The sequence below is a fragment of the Quercus robur genome, chromosome 9 (assembly GCF_932294415.1).
Source record: "Quercus robur chromosome 9, dhQueRobu3.1, whole genome shotgun sequence".
Classification (NCBI taxonomy): domain Eukaryota; kingdom Viridiplantae; phylum Streptophyta; class Magnoliopsida; order Fagales; family Fagaceae; genus Quercus; species Quercus robur.
This window is the reverse complement of record NC_065542.1, coordinates 28,895,257-28,911,003: the sequence shown is the minus strand read 5'-3', so window position 1 is coordinate 28,911,003 and position 15,747 is coordinate 28,895,257. Positions and strand designations below refer to the sequence as shown.

The following is a 15,747-nucleotide window of genomic DNA, read 5'->3' as shown; positions in this document are numbered from 1 at the left end:
TACTTTTGGAACTTAAAAAACTTTAAGCAATGGTCTTTTTTTTTAGTCTTAGCAAATAGGATTAAGCTTCAACTTGGGTTAGTGATTTATATGATAGTGTAGACATAATAGCATGTTCTTTTTCCATTTATCTCATGTTCACTTTGTTTTTCCCTTTACCTTTTTTAAACTTACAATTTTCTATCTTAAATGGGGTACATGTTTTCTTCTCCGGAATCAAACTTACGTGTTGGGTAGAAAAAAAAAAGTTTTGAAAATTAGGTCATATAGATGCAAGAACCCAAAATAAGGTTTGCTCTAAAATTCCTATAGAAAAATGTTTGCTCTAAAATTTCTTTTGCAATTTTCAAATTAAATATGGCCTCTTATTTGAAGATATGAGAGTTGAAACTTTCAACCTATAAATTAATTTCCTAAGTGCCACCACATTCATTTGACATTCACCAATTATCATAATCTTACTTTTCTTATTGTAGTATGAGGACATAATGTCTTCTAGATTTTATTTTTTGAGCATATATTCATTAACTGATTTGAAGAAGTTTTTTGTCCATCTTCTATATCATTACCACTGTATCCTTGCATATAATGATAATGATTTGAACCTTTTTCACTAATCTCATATAAAAAGGATTGTTCAAAGTGACTACATGTAAGAACTTTTGAAGTCACAATTGGTTAGGTAGATGTCATTGACTTAATTTTAAGAAGTCACTATATTAAAAGCAGTTATATGTTTAAACTGTGTAGTAATTCTTTTGTCTTTTGTACTTATCAAAGCAAATGTATTAGCACTTTTATAATAATGAATTTAACTATACATGAATTCTATTCATGTAGTGTAAGTTTTTTGTTATCATTTTCAAGTCATAGTACCTTCAAGTAAACTAAATAGTTTTAATATTTATTTAATTATTCCGTGCATCACAAGTTAGCGACTAGTTAATACTATATGGATACTTGTTTAGAGTTTTATAATGATCTTTTTTAATACTTTGGTCCTCTTAATTCAAAGACCTAGCTTTGTCTCTGGTTATAATACTTACTACTACTTCCAAGTAATCGTCATTAACATTCTCAAAAAAAAAGGTAGTCGTCATTAATTTCTTTATTTTTAATAGGTAAAGAATCGTGATTCCATCAATAAAATCTCAAGAAATGTAGATGCATTTTACTAAAACAATAAAATGATGATGATAGCTAAAGCATCAACTCCTAAAATAGTCACTAAGGCACTACTTTTTCTTTTTTCTTTTTCTTTTTCTTTTTCTTTTTCTTTTTGAGAGTCCACTAAGGCACAAATAGGGTAGGGCCTTGAGAATGAGTTTGACAATTAACAGACTCCAAAAAAAGTTACTCTTAGACATTAGCAAATGAACCATAAATGGCAATAAGCATCCATGGGTGATGCGCCGGGTGCTAGAATAACATACAATTGGTCAAGGAATTGTCATAAAATCTTATTTCTAAAGTAGCTACTTGTTTCCAACAAAAACATGGACATTCTACAAGGTCTGTTAGCGGAACAATTTGACTTTGAGAATACATTTATCTATTCCCATTTAAAGCGTGGGCATTATTCTTCTTGAAAATTAGGTATTTTCAAAATACAGTGTTATAGTTCTTCGTTATTTTACAATCACAATGTCACTATCCTCTAGAGTGCCTAATAATTACTCATTTATGGAGAATTGTTAGAAATTTGCACTTTTTTCCTTTATTCTGCTTGTTTTTCTTACATTAATAAAGTATTTAATCATACAACTATAATGGAATATACAATCAACCATCACTTATCAAATTTGAAAAAGAGCCATGAAGACCACATCCACTACTCGATTTTCTTTAATATTCACCGACTTTGTGATCATCCAAGGTCCAAAGCCCTTCATCTTTGTTTCCGACCTTTGATCTGCTGTTGTCATCTTTCTCCATCTGCATTCACCTTTGGTATGGCCTAATCTTTTGCGATTTATAGCAGACATTTGAAAGTCGCTTGTATTTCAGTTGGATCCAAAGGTCATACATAGGTTTCTGTAAAGGAAAAAGCCACTCTTCAATAGGCTTTGGCCCATATCAACTGAGTACCATCGCTATTCATAAAAACAATGGGTAGGTTGTGGATACACCCACAAGGAAGAAAAAAAAGAAATCTATATCCCTAACTACTTGGGTTTTTCCTGATGGGCAAAGAACTACTAGATGATCATTGTTCCATGGGCCCAGAGTACCACCTTTCTTTTATCACTCTCTGATTTAAATAGAAACATAAAAAAGATTCCCACCCATTAAGGTTACATAAATACCTTTGATTAGGACTACTCATTTTGACTAATAATTGTGGTAGGTAAAGTATAATGTGGAGCTTAAATTTATGCCTAGATTAAGAGAATCTTTGCGTTTGATCTTGAGTAGTTATCATGTTTTTCCCAAATGATGAGGCCCGAAATGAATGACTAGCAAGAATCTTCTCCAAAAAAAAAAACCATATAATGTTAGACACGTAACTTCCATTTAGAGAGATTAATAATAATGTCGGATAAAATAATTATTTGAGCAATTTTATTATCCTAGTAAAATTTATTCTGTTTTACAACTCTCACATATTATTTTTAAAACCCATTCAAAATTCAAAGTCTATCTTCATGTTCATCCTTCTGATGAATTTTCTTTTTATCAGTAAAATCCTTCCCGTCAAATTATAGGTTCATATGATTTTTACAGTTGATATTCAAAATTCAATGATAATGATAGAAATAGCCTTTATTAATTTTTTTTAATAAAAAAATAGCATATACTGCCTAATTAGTGAGAGTAATAAATTTTGATAGGTGACTTAGTGTGTGTTTGTTTAGCAACGCGTCTGCGTTGAAGTTGCGTCTACATTTTTTGGTTGGTCCCATGGCACTATTCATGGACCAGCTAAAGCACAAAAACGTGTGAACAGTAACAAGTGAACAGTGTTTTACTTTTTAAAAAATATTTTGCTATAGTGTTTTTAGCAAATAGGGCTATTTGGATTTTTTTTTTTTTCCATCACTCATCACTCCTCACTCAATTTTCATCACTCATCACTCATCATTCATCACCTAAAATACCCCAGTTTCCTACACCCACCCGTTTGGCACATATTTTCAGCTTCTCATCACTCAATTTTTTCTACTTTTTGTGGGACCCATGCTTGACTCCTCACTCTAAGAATTCTGTTTGGTTACCTACGAAACCCACAGAACCCCACCATTTTTCTTTACTTCTCATTTCCCCTTCCCCTTTCAACCCTGTTTCTTCACTTCTCACTTCTCATTGTCCTGACTACTCCTCTTTTATTTACATTATTTCCTTGGGTTATGTCATGGTTTTTTTTAACCCCATTTTAATTTTTTTTTTTTTTTTTTGTGTATCACGGATGATGTAATTATCTATGTTCACTCAAATATCTTTTTTTTTTTGTTCAATTGTAAAACCCATCCCCACATAACTATGTATGAGATTTGTTTAAACTTGTGGGATCCGACCAAACTTTCACAGCCCAGAACTAAGACAAATGAAAAAAAAAAAAAAAAAAAACCGCACCTAAATCGACAAAGCAAGGAAGAAAGATTGTGGATCTAATCTGTCGAGGACGAAATTGGTACAACTGAGAAAAATTAAAAAAAAATTAAAAAAAATAATAATAATAACCCAGCACCCAAACCGACGAAGCAAGGAAGGAAGATTGTGGATCTAATCTGTGGAGGCCGAAATCGGTGAGTTTGTTGCAGTTTTGTCCTTGGTCTTCACCGTCACAAGTGGCGAGGAGCACGTTAGATGGAGATCTCCTTCAGCTATGGTATGAATCTCCTTCTAAGCTAACCTTTTTCATGATATTGATGTTGGGAAGAGAAGATGAAGCAAGTATAGGAAGGGTATGGAGAGGTTGTGCTTGGGAAGAGAAGATGAAGAAAGTAAAGGAAGGGTGTTGAATGAAATGGATTTGGTCTGGTATGAAAGAGAGACGTCGGAGTAAAAGTTGACCACTGAAATGACTAAACACTGATTGTGGGGCCCATGACTTAAGTCAAATTACAATTTTACCATTGGAAACTGAGTTTTGAAAACTGAAAACACATTTATAACTCATCACTCAAAAATCAGAGAATTGAGTGATAGAAACAAAAACTGGAAACAATGACAAACAAACTTCTCGACTGTGGGACCCACATATTTTGAGTTATAGGTGATGGAAATAGAGTTATGAGTGATGGAAACACAAAAACCAAACAACCCCTAAGTTTTCAATTTTCAGCAAATAAGCAGTATTCAAATAGACTCTTAAAGGTTCAATGAGGCTTCTATTTTGAAATTCAGCTTTAATCGTGGCTTGCTAGCTTAAACTATCATCTATGAGAACATATGATTTGGAGGTTAGACCCTTTCGGACCTAGCCTTAACTTGGAAAGGGACCTTCATCGATCTAGTTAGAGGAAACCTAACCCTTCAACTGCACTTCACTTTTGACCTTCGTAGCCCAAGGCAAGGAGCTTGCAAGCTTTGAAAATCGTGAAAATGTAGTGGCTTCCATGCTCCACATGGATGAACGGGAGTGGCTCCTATGTTGTGGTGAAACGCACATTGGTCAAGAAATCCCCAAATCTCTGAATTGTTGCATTGATTTGGTAGAGCAATGATAGAAAGAATCTTTTCCATCCCAATGATAGGTGAAACCTACCCCTCAAGTGATCAAGTCTATTTTAAATTGAATATGTTAAGGGTTGAATTCTTAAACTAGTCCAAATATGAAAACGAAGATGCCAATGCCAATGGGCCATAATGAAACATACCTCTTTAAAAATATAATAATGATAATAATGAACTAATTTTAAAATGATAGAATTTGAGTTTTTTTTTTTTTTTTTTTACTTGGGTGAGGGGGAATTTAAATTGGGAGGTCTTCATTAGAAACACTAAAAGATGTCAACTAGTTGAATTACAAAACTCTTGACATCTAGAGTTTAAGTATTTGACAAAAATTGTTATTGAGTAAAATCCATCAAACATAATTTCGCTCATTAATGTTTGGCCATATGAGTTTTATTAATGTAAGTAGTACTCATTTAGATAACGTATCTCTTAATTACAATCCCTTATTTCAAGAGAAGACTCTTTGATTTCAACCACATCCTTTTTGTACATGAGTTTATTTTTTGTATTTGAGGGGATATGTGTTTTTTATTTATTTGTGGCTGCACCTAATAACTTATGTAAGTTGCCTATGTACCTTTGGTGGGGGGTCAAGCCAATTTGTAGTTCTTAAATTAAGGTTTTGGATATAAAATTCTCAAATATGATTTTGTCCACTTTAAATGATGGACATTTAAGTCAAATACTTGCTATTTAATTAAGTATTGACTTAATTTTTTTTTTTTTTTTTGGTTGAGATAATTTATTTTAATTTTAAGGATGAGTAAAGGATCCCTTTTTTTTTTTTTTTTTTATAGAAATTGAACCAAAAACCCAATTTTTAAGAAATTAAATGTACAAAGAAATTTCCCTTTCTTTCATTTGCTTCTTTGTAGGAATTTTATCAAGCAATGGTATTTTGATTGAAGTCCTAAAAATTAATTAAGGGAAAGAAAACTCATTCGAAGTAATTCTATTTTTATGAACATTTTTAGAGATTGGAAATTGGAAAATTTTCTCATATCAATTTTATGATCATTTTACTTTGAGAATTAGAAACTCCAATTTTAGTTGAGGAATTAAGAACCCAAAACAATTAATCATATTGGAATTAAATACTTTATTGAATTAATTTGAAGGAATTAGAAACTCCACTCTATGTAAAATAATTTAGAGAGTCAAAGACTCCATTAAATCATATTATTTTAAATTAGTGGAGTCAAGAACTCCAAATTATTATTATTATTATTATTATTATTTTGATATAAGATAGAATTTATACTCTAGCTTAATCTAAGTGTATATGTATGTGAAGCTCCCTCTTGGAGACTTGAATCCCGATCCTTACCCCCCACATCCCACAATTATTTATACTTGTGGAGTGACCACCGCACTAAAGGTGTGCGGTGGTAGGAACTCCAAATTATTTAATTGGTAGAGTCAAGGACTCTATTAAATTGTTTAATTGGTGGAGTTAAGAACTCCGTTGATTTGTTTGTTTTGTAGAGTCAAGGACTCTAATATTTAAATTGGTAGAGTTAGTTTCTCCATTAATTTGTTTAATTGGTAGAGTTAAGAACTTCATTAATGTATTTGATTTGTAGAGTCAATGACTCTAATATTTTTTTGATACAAGATAGAAATTCTAATCTAACCTAATTTAAGTGTATATATGTGTGAAACTCCCTCCTGAAAACTTGAACCCCAATCCTTGCCCTTCACACTCCACAAGCACTTATACTTGTGGAGTGACCAATGCATTAAGGATGTGCGGTGGTAAGGACTCGAATATTTAAATTGGTAGAGTCAATAACTCAATTAAATTAATTCATAATGGTAGAGTGAAGGATTCTGTTAATTTGTTTAATTGGTAGAATCAAGTACTCCATTGATTTGTTTAAATTAGTAGAGACTCCATGAAATTAATTTAAATTGGTAGAGCTAAAGACTCTATTAATTTGTTTAAGAAAATCTTTGGGTTTCATCTTGAGTAGTTAATATGTTTTTCTCAAAGCAAGAGTCTTCTAAAAAAAATAAAAAAGAAGACTAGTGTTGAGGGCCATTTGTGAGAGCCCAGGCAGAAAGAAAGAAAGGCCAATAATAAGGGCAACAAGGAATTGACAAAATAGATAGCAAAAAACCATTAAGCCCAAGCGGCAGGAATAATGGATCACAGGCCCAAGAAATAGACAAATGGGTCTTGAAGAGACAAATGGGTTCAAAGAAGCCCGGAAAGAAAGAAATAGCATCTCATGGGCAGTGTATGAAATAGAAAAACGAGAAAGGGCCGCCGCAGGCCCAAGGCAAGGCAATGCAAACTAAGAGAGTAAAGGGTTTATGGCAGGCCCATAAATCCTAAGGATGAGAATAAGGTTATTGGGCCAAGGAAGCCCAATGAAATTAGTAAAAAGCTCATGAGAGTGTGGAATTAGCAAATGGGCCGAAAAAGCCCAAAGAAAGCAAACGGGCAGTGGATGCCCAAAGGACCCAAAGGGACATAGGAGCCCATAAGTAAAAGCAAAACAGTGGCCATGACAAGCCACTGAGAGAAGGAATAAACGGCTAGCCCAAAAGAGGCTCAGCAGGATTAAGTTATTACAGCAGGAATAACAGTACAACATTGCAAGAAATAAAAAAAAAAACCAAGAGTGGGCCAAAGAAATGTAAGGCCCATCATCAGACATAATCCAGCTCTTAAATGGAGCGGGAAAACAAAGAAAAGCCCACATAAGAGGCCAAAAAACACGGACGGCGAGCCTTCAAATCACGGCAAACGCATGAGCAGCAAGCAGATTTTTGGACATATCTGAAAGGAAAGCACGCGCAAAGCCCAAGCACCACCAGCCTGTACTCAGCCAATATGGGACATGGTGGGGTCATGGGCTAGAGGTAAGAGGTAAAGGGGGTATGGTTTGGTGGTGAGGAGAGGGGAAAAGACCTATTTTGCGGCTCCTGCCCAAGCCCTTTTCGGAGGTACATCCTGCTGGGATGACAGACCACCCAAAAGAGGCAAGGTTGAGGGGGGAACCGTTAGGTGCATGCCTTGAGGGAAAGAGAGAGAAAGCATTTATGCCGTGACAGGTAAGAGTGCTACGGTCGACTAAGGAATGAAACAAACCTGCCTTTGTCTGGCAAGGGTGAGTGTCACACACCTTTGGTGGTCGGCAAGTACGCCCAGACCAGACAAAGGCGGTTAAGGAGCAAAGTGGTAAAAAACTGGCCACAGCAGGCACTATAAAAGGACCCTTGCCGTGCCCTGAAAAAGGGATTGAAAAACAGAGGCCATTTTCACGGAGTAAGAGAAAGCAGAGTAAAAGAAAACAAGAGAAAGAAAAGAAAAAGATAAGAGAGAAAACAGAGGAAAAAAGAGAGGAAAATTGAGGAAAAAAGAGAGATAACATAATGGGCATGCACCAGTAGGTCAATTTTCCTCTCTTCCCCTTGAAATCCTACTCTCTTCCAAAACATAACAAGGATTTCTTTTGGGCATTAACCATTCAGGTCCGACTCCCTCAAAACCATTAATCCCCACGGCAGGATCTTTTCCTGGGAGATTATTTGCATTGAGAGGCGTTCTCCCATCTTTGGTTTTGCTTCTGCAGACCAAACTTAAAACTTGACTTTATGCCTGTTCTTGATTAGTTCATATTATTTTCTTTCTCTGTAAATGACATTATCACGACTGTAATCATGTTTTATAAGTATGGATTACTTGGCCATTTTTATTAAATAGTCGGAGTACTCTGTTTTGTTATTATTATTATATCTGCCTGCCGTAACTCATCTGAAACAGTTCTGCTTGCCGTAAGGCTACTTCTGGCAGACGAGACATAGTTTGTGCACAAACCAGCCCAAGTTGAGTTACAGTTGGACCAGTCCCAACTCCCTTACTCAGAAACATTCGGGCCCATTACCGCAGGAAACAGCCCAGCTCAACGTGCAATACGCAAAAAAAGGCCCCTACAACTAGCAAAACATATGATTTTACTCGTAACTTCCATTTAGAGAGATTAATATGAATGTAAGATAAAACAATTATTTCCAGCAAATTTATTATCTATGTTACTATTTAAGGGTCTTCTTCTATTTAGATTTCTCATTTTTTTTTAGTTCAAAAATACCTTTATACCCCTATGTTTAAGTATAAACAAAATTAAAGGATAATCTGATAAAAATGCAACTCTAACTCCACTAAAATATTACCTAAAAAATAAGACAACTCTCCTATTAATTTTCAAATTATTTTATTCACTTATAAATTAGATTCTCAAAATAAAAATTATATATATAAAATCAGAACACAGCTCATCAAAAAAATAAATAAAAGCTAGTCCTAGTTAAAGACTTTAAAAGTTATTCTCTTTTACAACTCTTACAAATTGTTTTAAAAACCATTTAAAGCCTTTCTTCAGGTTCATTCTTCCTGTCAATGTTTATTTATTTGTTTATTTATAATCATAAAAATCCTTCCGGTCAAATAACTGGTTCTTATGATTTTTACAGTTGATATTCAAAAGTCAATGATAATGATAGAATCTAGAAAAAAAAATAATAATAATAACAATGATAGAGATAGCCTTTTTTATAAATTAAACAACAAACGAAATTTCCAGCACGTCGAGCTGAAAATAGCACACAGAACAGAACCGTTACATCAGTTACCAAAATTTTACATGACCCCAAAACACTAACAAACACACACGGGTCCGCGTACACATCTAAAAAGCTCTTACGTGTCACTATTCCATTGGCTCATAACGTTAACTAATATTCCTGACTAGTCTCACAGAATCCCTTACCTCTCTTCCCAACTCTACCCACCAACCACAAAAATTTACACAACTTTTACCGTAACTCTCTTACTAAGTCATGAATTGCAAATGACAAAAAAAATCGAGTTGTGAATCCGATGTGTAGTCACCACATTTTTTTCCGCCATTCACAACCCGGTAAACTTTACTTGACAATTTGTGACAAAAGTTGCAATAACTAGCAATTTTTTTTTCAAACTCCTCCGACGGCTGACACAAAAACACTCTCTCTCTCTCTCTCTCTCTCTCTCTCAAATAAATTCCCCGTCGAGGCTGTTGGCTTTTAAATTTGAACTCTCTCTTTCTCTCTCTAAAATTATTCTCTTTATTCACCATCTTTTCCAATCAGAACCTAAACAAAGCCACGAAGGTAAATTACTTTCTCTAACTTCTCTCATAATTAGGGATTCTCTCTCTCTCTCTCTCTAAAAAGATTTTTTTTTTAACATCATATATTCTCGAAAATTTTTAGTTTTTTTTTTAATAGAAAAAGTTAGTCGAAATTTTTTAGTATATCTGATTTATATAATCGAATTTTGATTCTGAAATTCATTTGGTTGCCGAGAAAATGTTAAGAATTCAATCAACATAACTACAAAACTTTGATTTTCCTTTTCCCCTAAACAGAGCCCAAACGATTCTTTAGTAATTTTTTTTTTCCTTAATTTGAAAACTAATAAAATTTAGAATCTCTATAATTAGCACTTCTAACCCAATTTGGCTAATTGAAATTTACAAATTTTGTGTGTGTGTGTGTGTGTGTGTATATATATAGGTGATAGGTCCTGTTTGAGAACAAAGCTTCAATGCCTTCAGCAGTCTCGCCTCCGTGGCAAGAGAAGGCTAGCGGTTTCTTTTCTTCCTCAGGTAATATAGTCAATCATTATTACATTAATTAATTTGATCATTCAATTCTTTTTTTTTTTTGAAGTGTTTAGAATTTGTGGTTTTGAAAAGCAGGGGTGAAGATTAAATCCGCAGGTCAATCGGCCGGAACATTTGTGGGGGAGGTTGCAAAGGATGCCAAAGGCAATTTTACAGATGTGGCGGAACGCGTTGGCACGATGGTGAAAAGCCGGTGGGCGTTCCTTCAGCAGCCTTCCACGAAGCAGGCCGTGCAAGAACGCCTTATATCCGCGGCTGCTACCACCGGCACATTGCTTAGGAAAGGTGTTGAGGAGACCAAGGACAAGGTTGTCGTTGGAAAAACTAAAGTTGAAGAGGTAGTTTTAGCTCAAATAGCCTGTCAATGCAGAATACTAATTTTTGTGTGAAATTATAACTGATATAGTGGTGATTTGAGATTATTTAATGCATTTGCAATTTGAAGAATTTTGGAATTGTGTTAGTGGTATTTATAATTCGATATGCTATTATGGTTTGGAAGTTGCTGATATTTATTTTAATAATGCTAGTCTGCTCTGTTTGGTAACTAAGGTTAGGGGTTCCCATGAATCTTTGCTGCTTGATTATGAATTAAGTCCCTGTGGTGATTGTCAGCCAATCCCTCTTCGATTATTTTATAGCCTTAAGCCTTTGTCAAAGTTTTTAATGCTCTACTGGAATCAGTGGTCTCCAACAACTAGGGATTCTTGCTGTTCGATTTCTTAATGAACCAAGTTAATTAGTGGTATCTGTTTAGGAGACTATGGAATATGGATCAACTGTGAGGCTTCCTATTATGGGATTAAACTCATAATTAAAAAAAAAAAAAAAATTATATTATTCATACATGTTCTCACGGTTGTACTGTTCATTCTCATCTATTTGCTTGATTTCTTAACATTTCTTTCTGCCTCTTTTTTCATATCTTAACATTATAGTGTATTTATATGATATAATATATGTAAGTGATAAGGAATTCTGACAGGTAAGGTCATCTTTGTTTACAACAACCTATAATAGCCTTGATTTCAAGTTAAGATGATAACTGACTCGTCTGAGATGCTGAGTTTGTCTCAGGTGGCAAAGAAGACTGCACAAAAAAGTAAGACTATCTTGACGGACATTGAACGATGGCAGAAGGTATAGATTCTGAGGCAGCTAGTAGTTCTTCTTGCTCTTTTTGTTCTCCTCTCTTTCTCAAGTTTCAAAATTCTTACTTAAATCTGTTTTGGTCATCTGCAGGGTGTTGCTAGTACCGATGGTAAGTTACTTAAACCTTCATAATTTTTAGCTTCTTGGATAGTATTTCGTATTTGGTAATCCTACCTTCTGTTGGTTGAACATGAATTGCCTGCCTCTTCAAAGACATATGGCTAGGATAGGTTCATTATATTAGTTTATTGAAGCTGAGATAGATGGTAAGAGTACCTTTTTTTTTTCTTTTTTTTTTTTGGGTGATATTGGAGACTTTTTGTCATGTAGTTGAAATTCTCTCCAATAGAGTTATTCGAATTCCCGCAATGGTTGGAGTATCCAATGTACCATTTATTGCTTTGTAATTTTGTTTGATGTGGATGGTGTGGAAGGAAAGGAATAGCCACACTTTTAAGGATATGGAGCAATCTCTTGATCATTTGAAGTGTTTGTTGTTTTGTACCTTGTTTGATTGGTCTTGTGCTTGGGGTTTTACTCATTGTAATTCTATTTTGGAGTTCTAGGACTCCCTGCATTTCCCTATTTAATTACTTTGTACTTTTTTGGATACTTTGTGTTCATCATCGTGAACATGAAGTATTCTTATTTCTTTTTACTTTTTTACTTTTATTTAAAAAAAGAAGAAGCTATTATATACTAACAGATCCATAATGCCTTTGGGTTGCTTTTAATTAGTATTGTAGTGTTGGCTGTCATTTCTTTATTTTTATTTTTTGTGCTTTCCTAGTATTTGGAGTTCCAATTGAGGTTACGGTGCAACGGCAACAGTCCAGCAAGCCTGTTCCCCATATTTTGGTCAGATGTGCAGATTATCTCATATTATCAGGTAATTAAGTTTTGACAAAGTATGTTTTCCTGGTATAATATATAACCACTCTTTAATTTTTCATTTTGATGCTGAGAGTAACCTGTTTATTGTTTTAATTTGAAGGATTAAACTCACCAGACCTTTTTAAGTCTGAAGGAGATAAAAAAGTCATTCAACAGTTGGTTTCAATATACAACCAAGGTATCCCTGCAGTTGTTATCATTTGTTTAATTTGGTTGATATTATAATATAAAGCTGTAATCTAATGCTGTAGTATATTTATTACAGATTCAAATGCATCATTACCAGAAGGAGTAAATCCAGTTGATGTAGCAGCTCTAGCTAAGTGCTACTTAGCTAGCCTTCCTGAGCCACTAACTACATTTGAGCTTTATGATGAGATCAAAGGTGCTCGTTCTAGCATTCATTCAATGAGAAACATACTGAAGAGGCTTCCTAGTGTAAACTACATGACCCTGGAATTTATCACTGCTCTGCTACTCCGCGTTAGCCAGAAGTCACTTCTTAACAAGGCATGAATCTTTCTCTTTCTCTCTCTCAAATGGGATTGGTTATCATGGGTGTCACCCGTGTGTTGGGGTGCAGGTGGGCTCAAGTATTGGCTTATTAGGTATGAGTTCCTCACTTGATTGAGGATTATATTGTCAGTGTCTTTTTCCAGCCAGCAATAGAATTATCAGTTGAGTTAGATTATCACTCTTTGTATGCATTATATTTCTATTTAAAAATTTTAAACTTGACTGAAGAAAAGATTTAAAACATCATTAGATTAGCTCATTAGAATTATTTTGAATGCTTTTGAAAGATAACATGCCTTGATCTATTAAAAAATTCAAGGAAGTTAATTTTGAAATACCTATATTTAGCATCTAAACTTTTCTAAGCTATTGTTCCACTGAAACTGTATGCAACCATGTCTCTAATGAATAAGGCACCCCATATATTCATTAACTGCTTGATTTATTTTTACATCCACTGGGATCATACAAAGCCTCAGAAATCCATATGAGTCTGGAAAATGGAAATTTCTTGTACTTGGGGTTGCTGATGGGTAAAACACAATTTGATAGTCAACTGGTCAAGACCAACTACTTTTCCTTTTATCCCCTACCTCTGTTCAAGTTCAGCATTTTTCATCAAATCACAACATTTCATGGTTAACTTGCTCCTCCACATTGACCATGAAGGAAATATATTAGGTTTATCTGTTGTTTGTTGCTGTGCAGCTATAATTTTCATGCAACTAAAGATATTCTTCATCTAATTTATTATGGCCATCTGCAATTTCCTTTTTTATTTTATCTTTGTACTGAATGAGGAACTGTGGATCAGAGCAAGAATAATTGCTAGCCTACAGGTACATATAATTTCATAAGCTTTCTCAGTTGTTGTTAACTTTCAAACAGATGGATGCCCGGAGCCTTGCCATGGAAATGGTTCCTGTTATTATCTGGCAGAAGGGACGGAAACCAGAATTCTACAGGCAATATTGGAATCAACCATCCAAAATTCCTTCCAAGAACTTGGATCAACCGCCTAGTTACAGTGCATGGGACATGCTTGCTGGTGAGTAATACAGTTTGTGCATATATATCAACTTTTTGCCTAGGCTAGTGTACTCTTGCATCTAACTGTCTGTGACACCAGTAGATTGAATAACATTCAGGGGGGTTGGTCAATGATAATAGTTGTCAATATTTTGTTTTCTTTTCAGTTGAATCACCTATAACCCATTTTCCCGTCCCAACCCATTTAAGAAATCCATATACTACAGGATTTAATTGGGTTATAAATGGGCACCTATCAGGAGCCATATAACACCTAACAAAAGCCTCAACTTACCTATTCTGCTACCCATTTGACTTCTTTGGAATACTTCTTTCATTATCTTGAGATGCCTAACTAACTTTTGCCCCAAATCCAATTAATTTGGTGATTCTTTTCCCATTTTGAAAAAAGATATGCTTTGTTTGGTAGCTTAGAAAATTTAGGGGGGAAATTGAGATCATTCAAACACCCCTGGGTTGGGTTCTCAGACAATTAGATCTTGCTTTCTGCTCTGCCTTGAATGACCATGATCCAGCATTCATAGAAAGGAAATTAGAAATCCATCGAGTGGATGCATATGCCTGGAGTCTTTCTTATTACTTGAAAAAGGCCCTCCTGAGTTTTATAACTGTTCATATATAATTGCGTTAACTGGTGGGTAGAGATGTATCCTAATTAAATGGATTGGGTTGGGTATCGGTATCAACAGACTTATTATCACTTATCCAAAAAAGAAAAACTATCAACAGACGTATGAAAATAAATAAATAGTTGTAAACTGCTAAATGTGTAATAATGTACCGAATCCATCTATGACTTAAAATTTATTGAATTTATTTATTGAAATGGTATAAGCCATAAGTTTGTTTCCCCCTAATAAATTGTAGGATAATGCAAATACATTGTGCTAATTGAAAAGTATACTTTGTTTGCATTGGTAAAGCCTTACTCTTCTGCCTCTCTCTTTTTTTTTTTCTTTCCTTAATTTTGTGGGTACAGAAGAGGGTGAAAGTGTTGATGCATCTTCTCTCATTCCCTTGGATGATGGCGTGCCGACTGACTTTGGTGCTATTGAAGTTGTTCAGTGCCTTATAGAACATCATAATGCAATTTTTACGGATGCAAATGTGACGACTTGGAGATGACTTACAATGACCCTACCTCATCCAGCAGGGGATTTAATGAGTAGAAATAGTTTAGCCAACTATTTCTCAAGGTTGAAATCTTGACTGGTCACAAGGGTCATTGCTCTGTAGTGGATGTTACATTCCTTGATAAAGCTGAGACCATTGCTGGATTTGGGTCTATATGTTTATAGTGATCAGGGAGTACTGAAAGTTGGATTTAAATGAGTCTTGGTTTTGGCAATATTTGCCCCTTTGGAAATGGAAGTGCACCATGCATATATTTTTAGAAGATCAATCAGTCAAATACTTTACAAATACATATCTTGTAGGTGTGAAATTCTTGTGGTGTGAGTACAGTTGGAATGATGATTTATAAGTATGCAAGTAATACATTGTAGACAGAAGTAATTGTATCTGATTATAGGATTGATCTATGGTGAATTGGCTTGTCTATATTCCCTTCTGTGTAAGATGAACTTGAATTCTTTTCATGGGATTTCATTAGGGGAAAAAAGGGCATGCATAAAAGGATGTATATTTTGCAGTAATTAATATGAACTTTTAAGAATAGGGATTCAACACAACCTATTTGAAACCTGTGTTTTGATTCACAATATTTCCCTCATGCCAAGGTTGCTACATTTGTTTTTTTAAAAGCTAACAGTCGGCTTGG

The 15,747-nt window shown here is 34.5% G+C and overlaps 1 protein-coding gene across 2 annotated transcripts; it reads left to right on the top strand.

Moving 5' to 3' along the window:
• The first annotated feature begins 9,682 nt into the window (after window positions 1–9,682).
• On the top strand, window positions 9,683–15,529 carry LOC126700375 (uncharacterized Rho GTPase-activating protein At5g61530). 2 transcript variants are annotated; one of them, XM_050398495.1, is made up of 10 exons: window positions 9,683–9,840; window positions 10,246–10,337; window positions 10,431–10,693; window positions 11,433–11,495; window positions 11,598–11,616; window positions 12,298–12,396; window positions 12,502–12,579; window positions 12,667–12,911; window positions 13,806–13,965; window positions 14,947–15,529. In XM_050398495.1, exons 2-10 carry the CDS (start codon window positions 10,277–10,279, stop codon window positions 15,090–15,092), a joined length of 1,134 nt encoding a protein of 377 aa, XP_050254452.1. In that variant the 5' UTR covers window positions 9,683–9,840; window positions 10,246–10,276; the 3' UTR covers window positions 15,093–15,529. The 2 variants fall into 2 exon arrangements, 1 of the variants encoding a protein (XP_050254452.1); XR_007647124.1 differs by lacking the exon at window positions 14,947–15,529 and having other exon boundaries at window positions 12,667–13,009; window positions 13,806–13,952.
• The last annotated feature ends 218 nt before the right edge of the window (window positions 15,530–15,747 follow it).

Bases quoted from the DNA above. Each gene is read 5' to 3' on its own strand.
- LOC126700375 (XM_050398495.1), top strand. From the start codon at position 10,277: ATGCCTTCAGCAGTCTCGCCTCCGTGGCAAGAGAAGGCTAGCGGTTTC. The intron at 12,580-12,666 runs GTATCCCTGCAG...TATTTATTACAG, and splicing joins GGTTTCAATATACAACCAAG to ATTCAAATGCATCATTACCA. The intron at 13,966-14,946 runs GTGAGTAATACA...TTGTGGGTACAG, and splicing joins TGCATGGGACATGCTTGCTG to AAGAGGGTGAAAGTGTTGAT.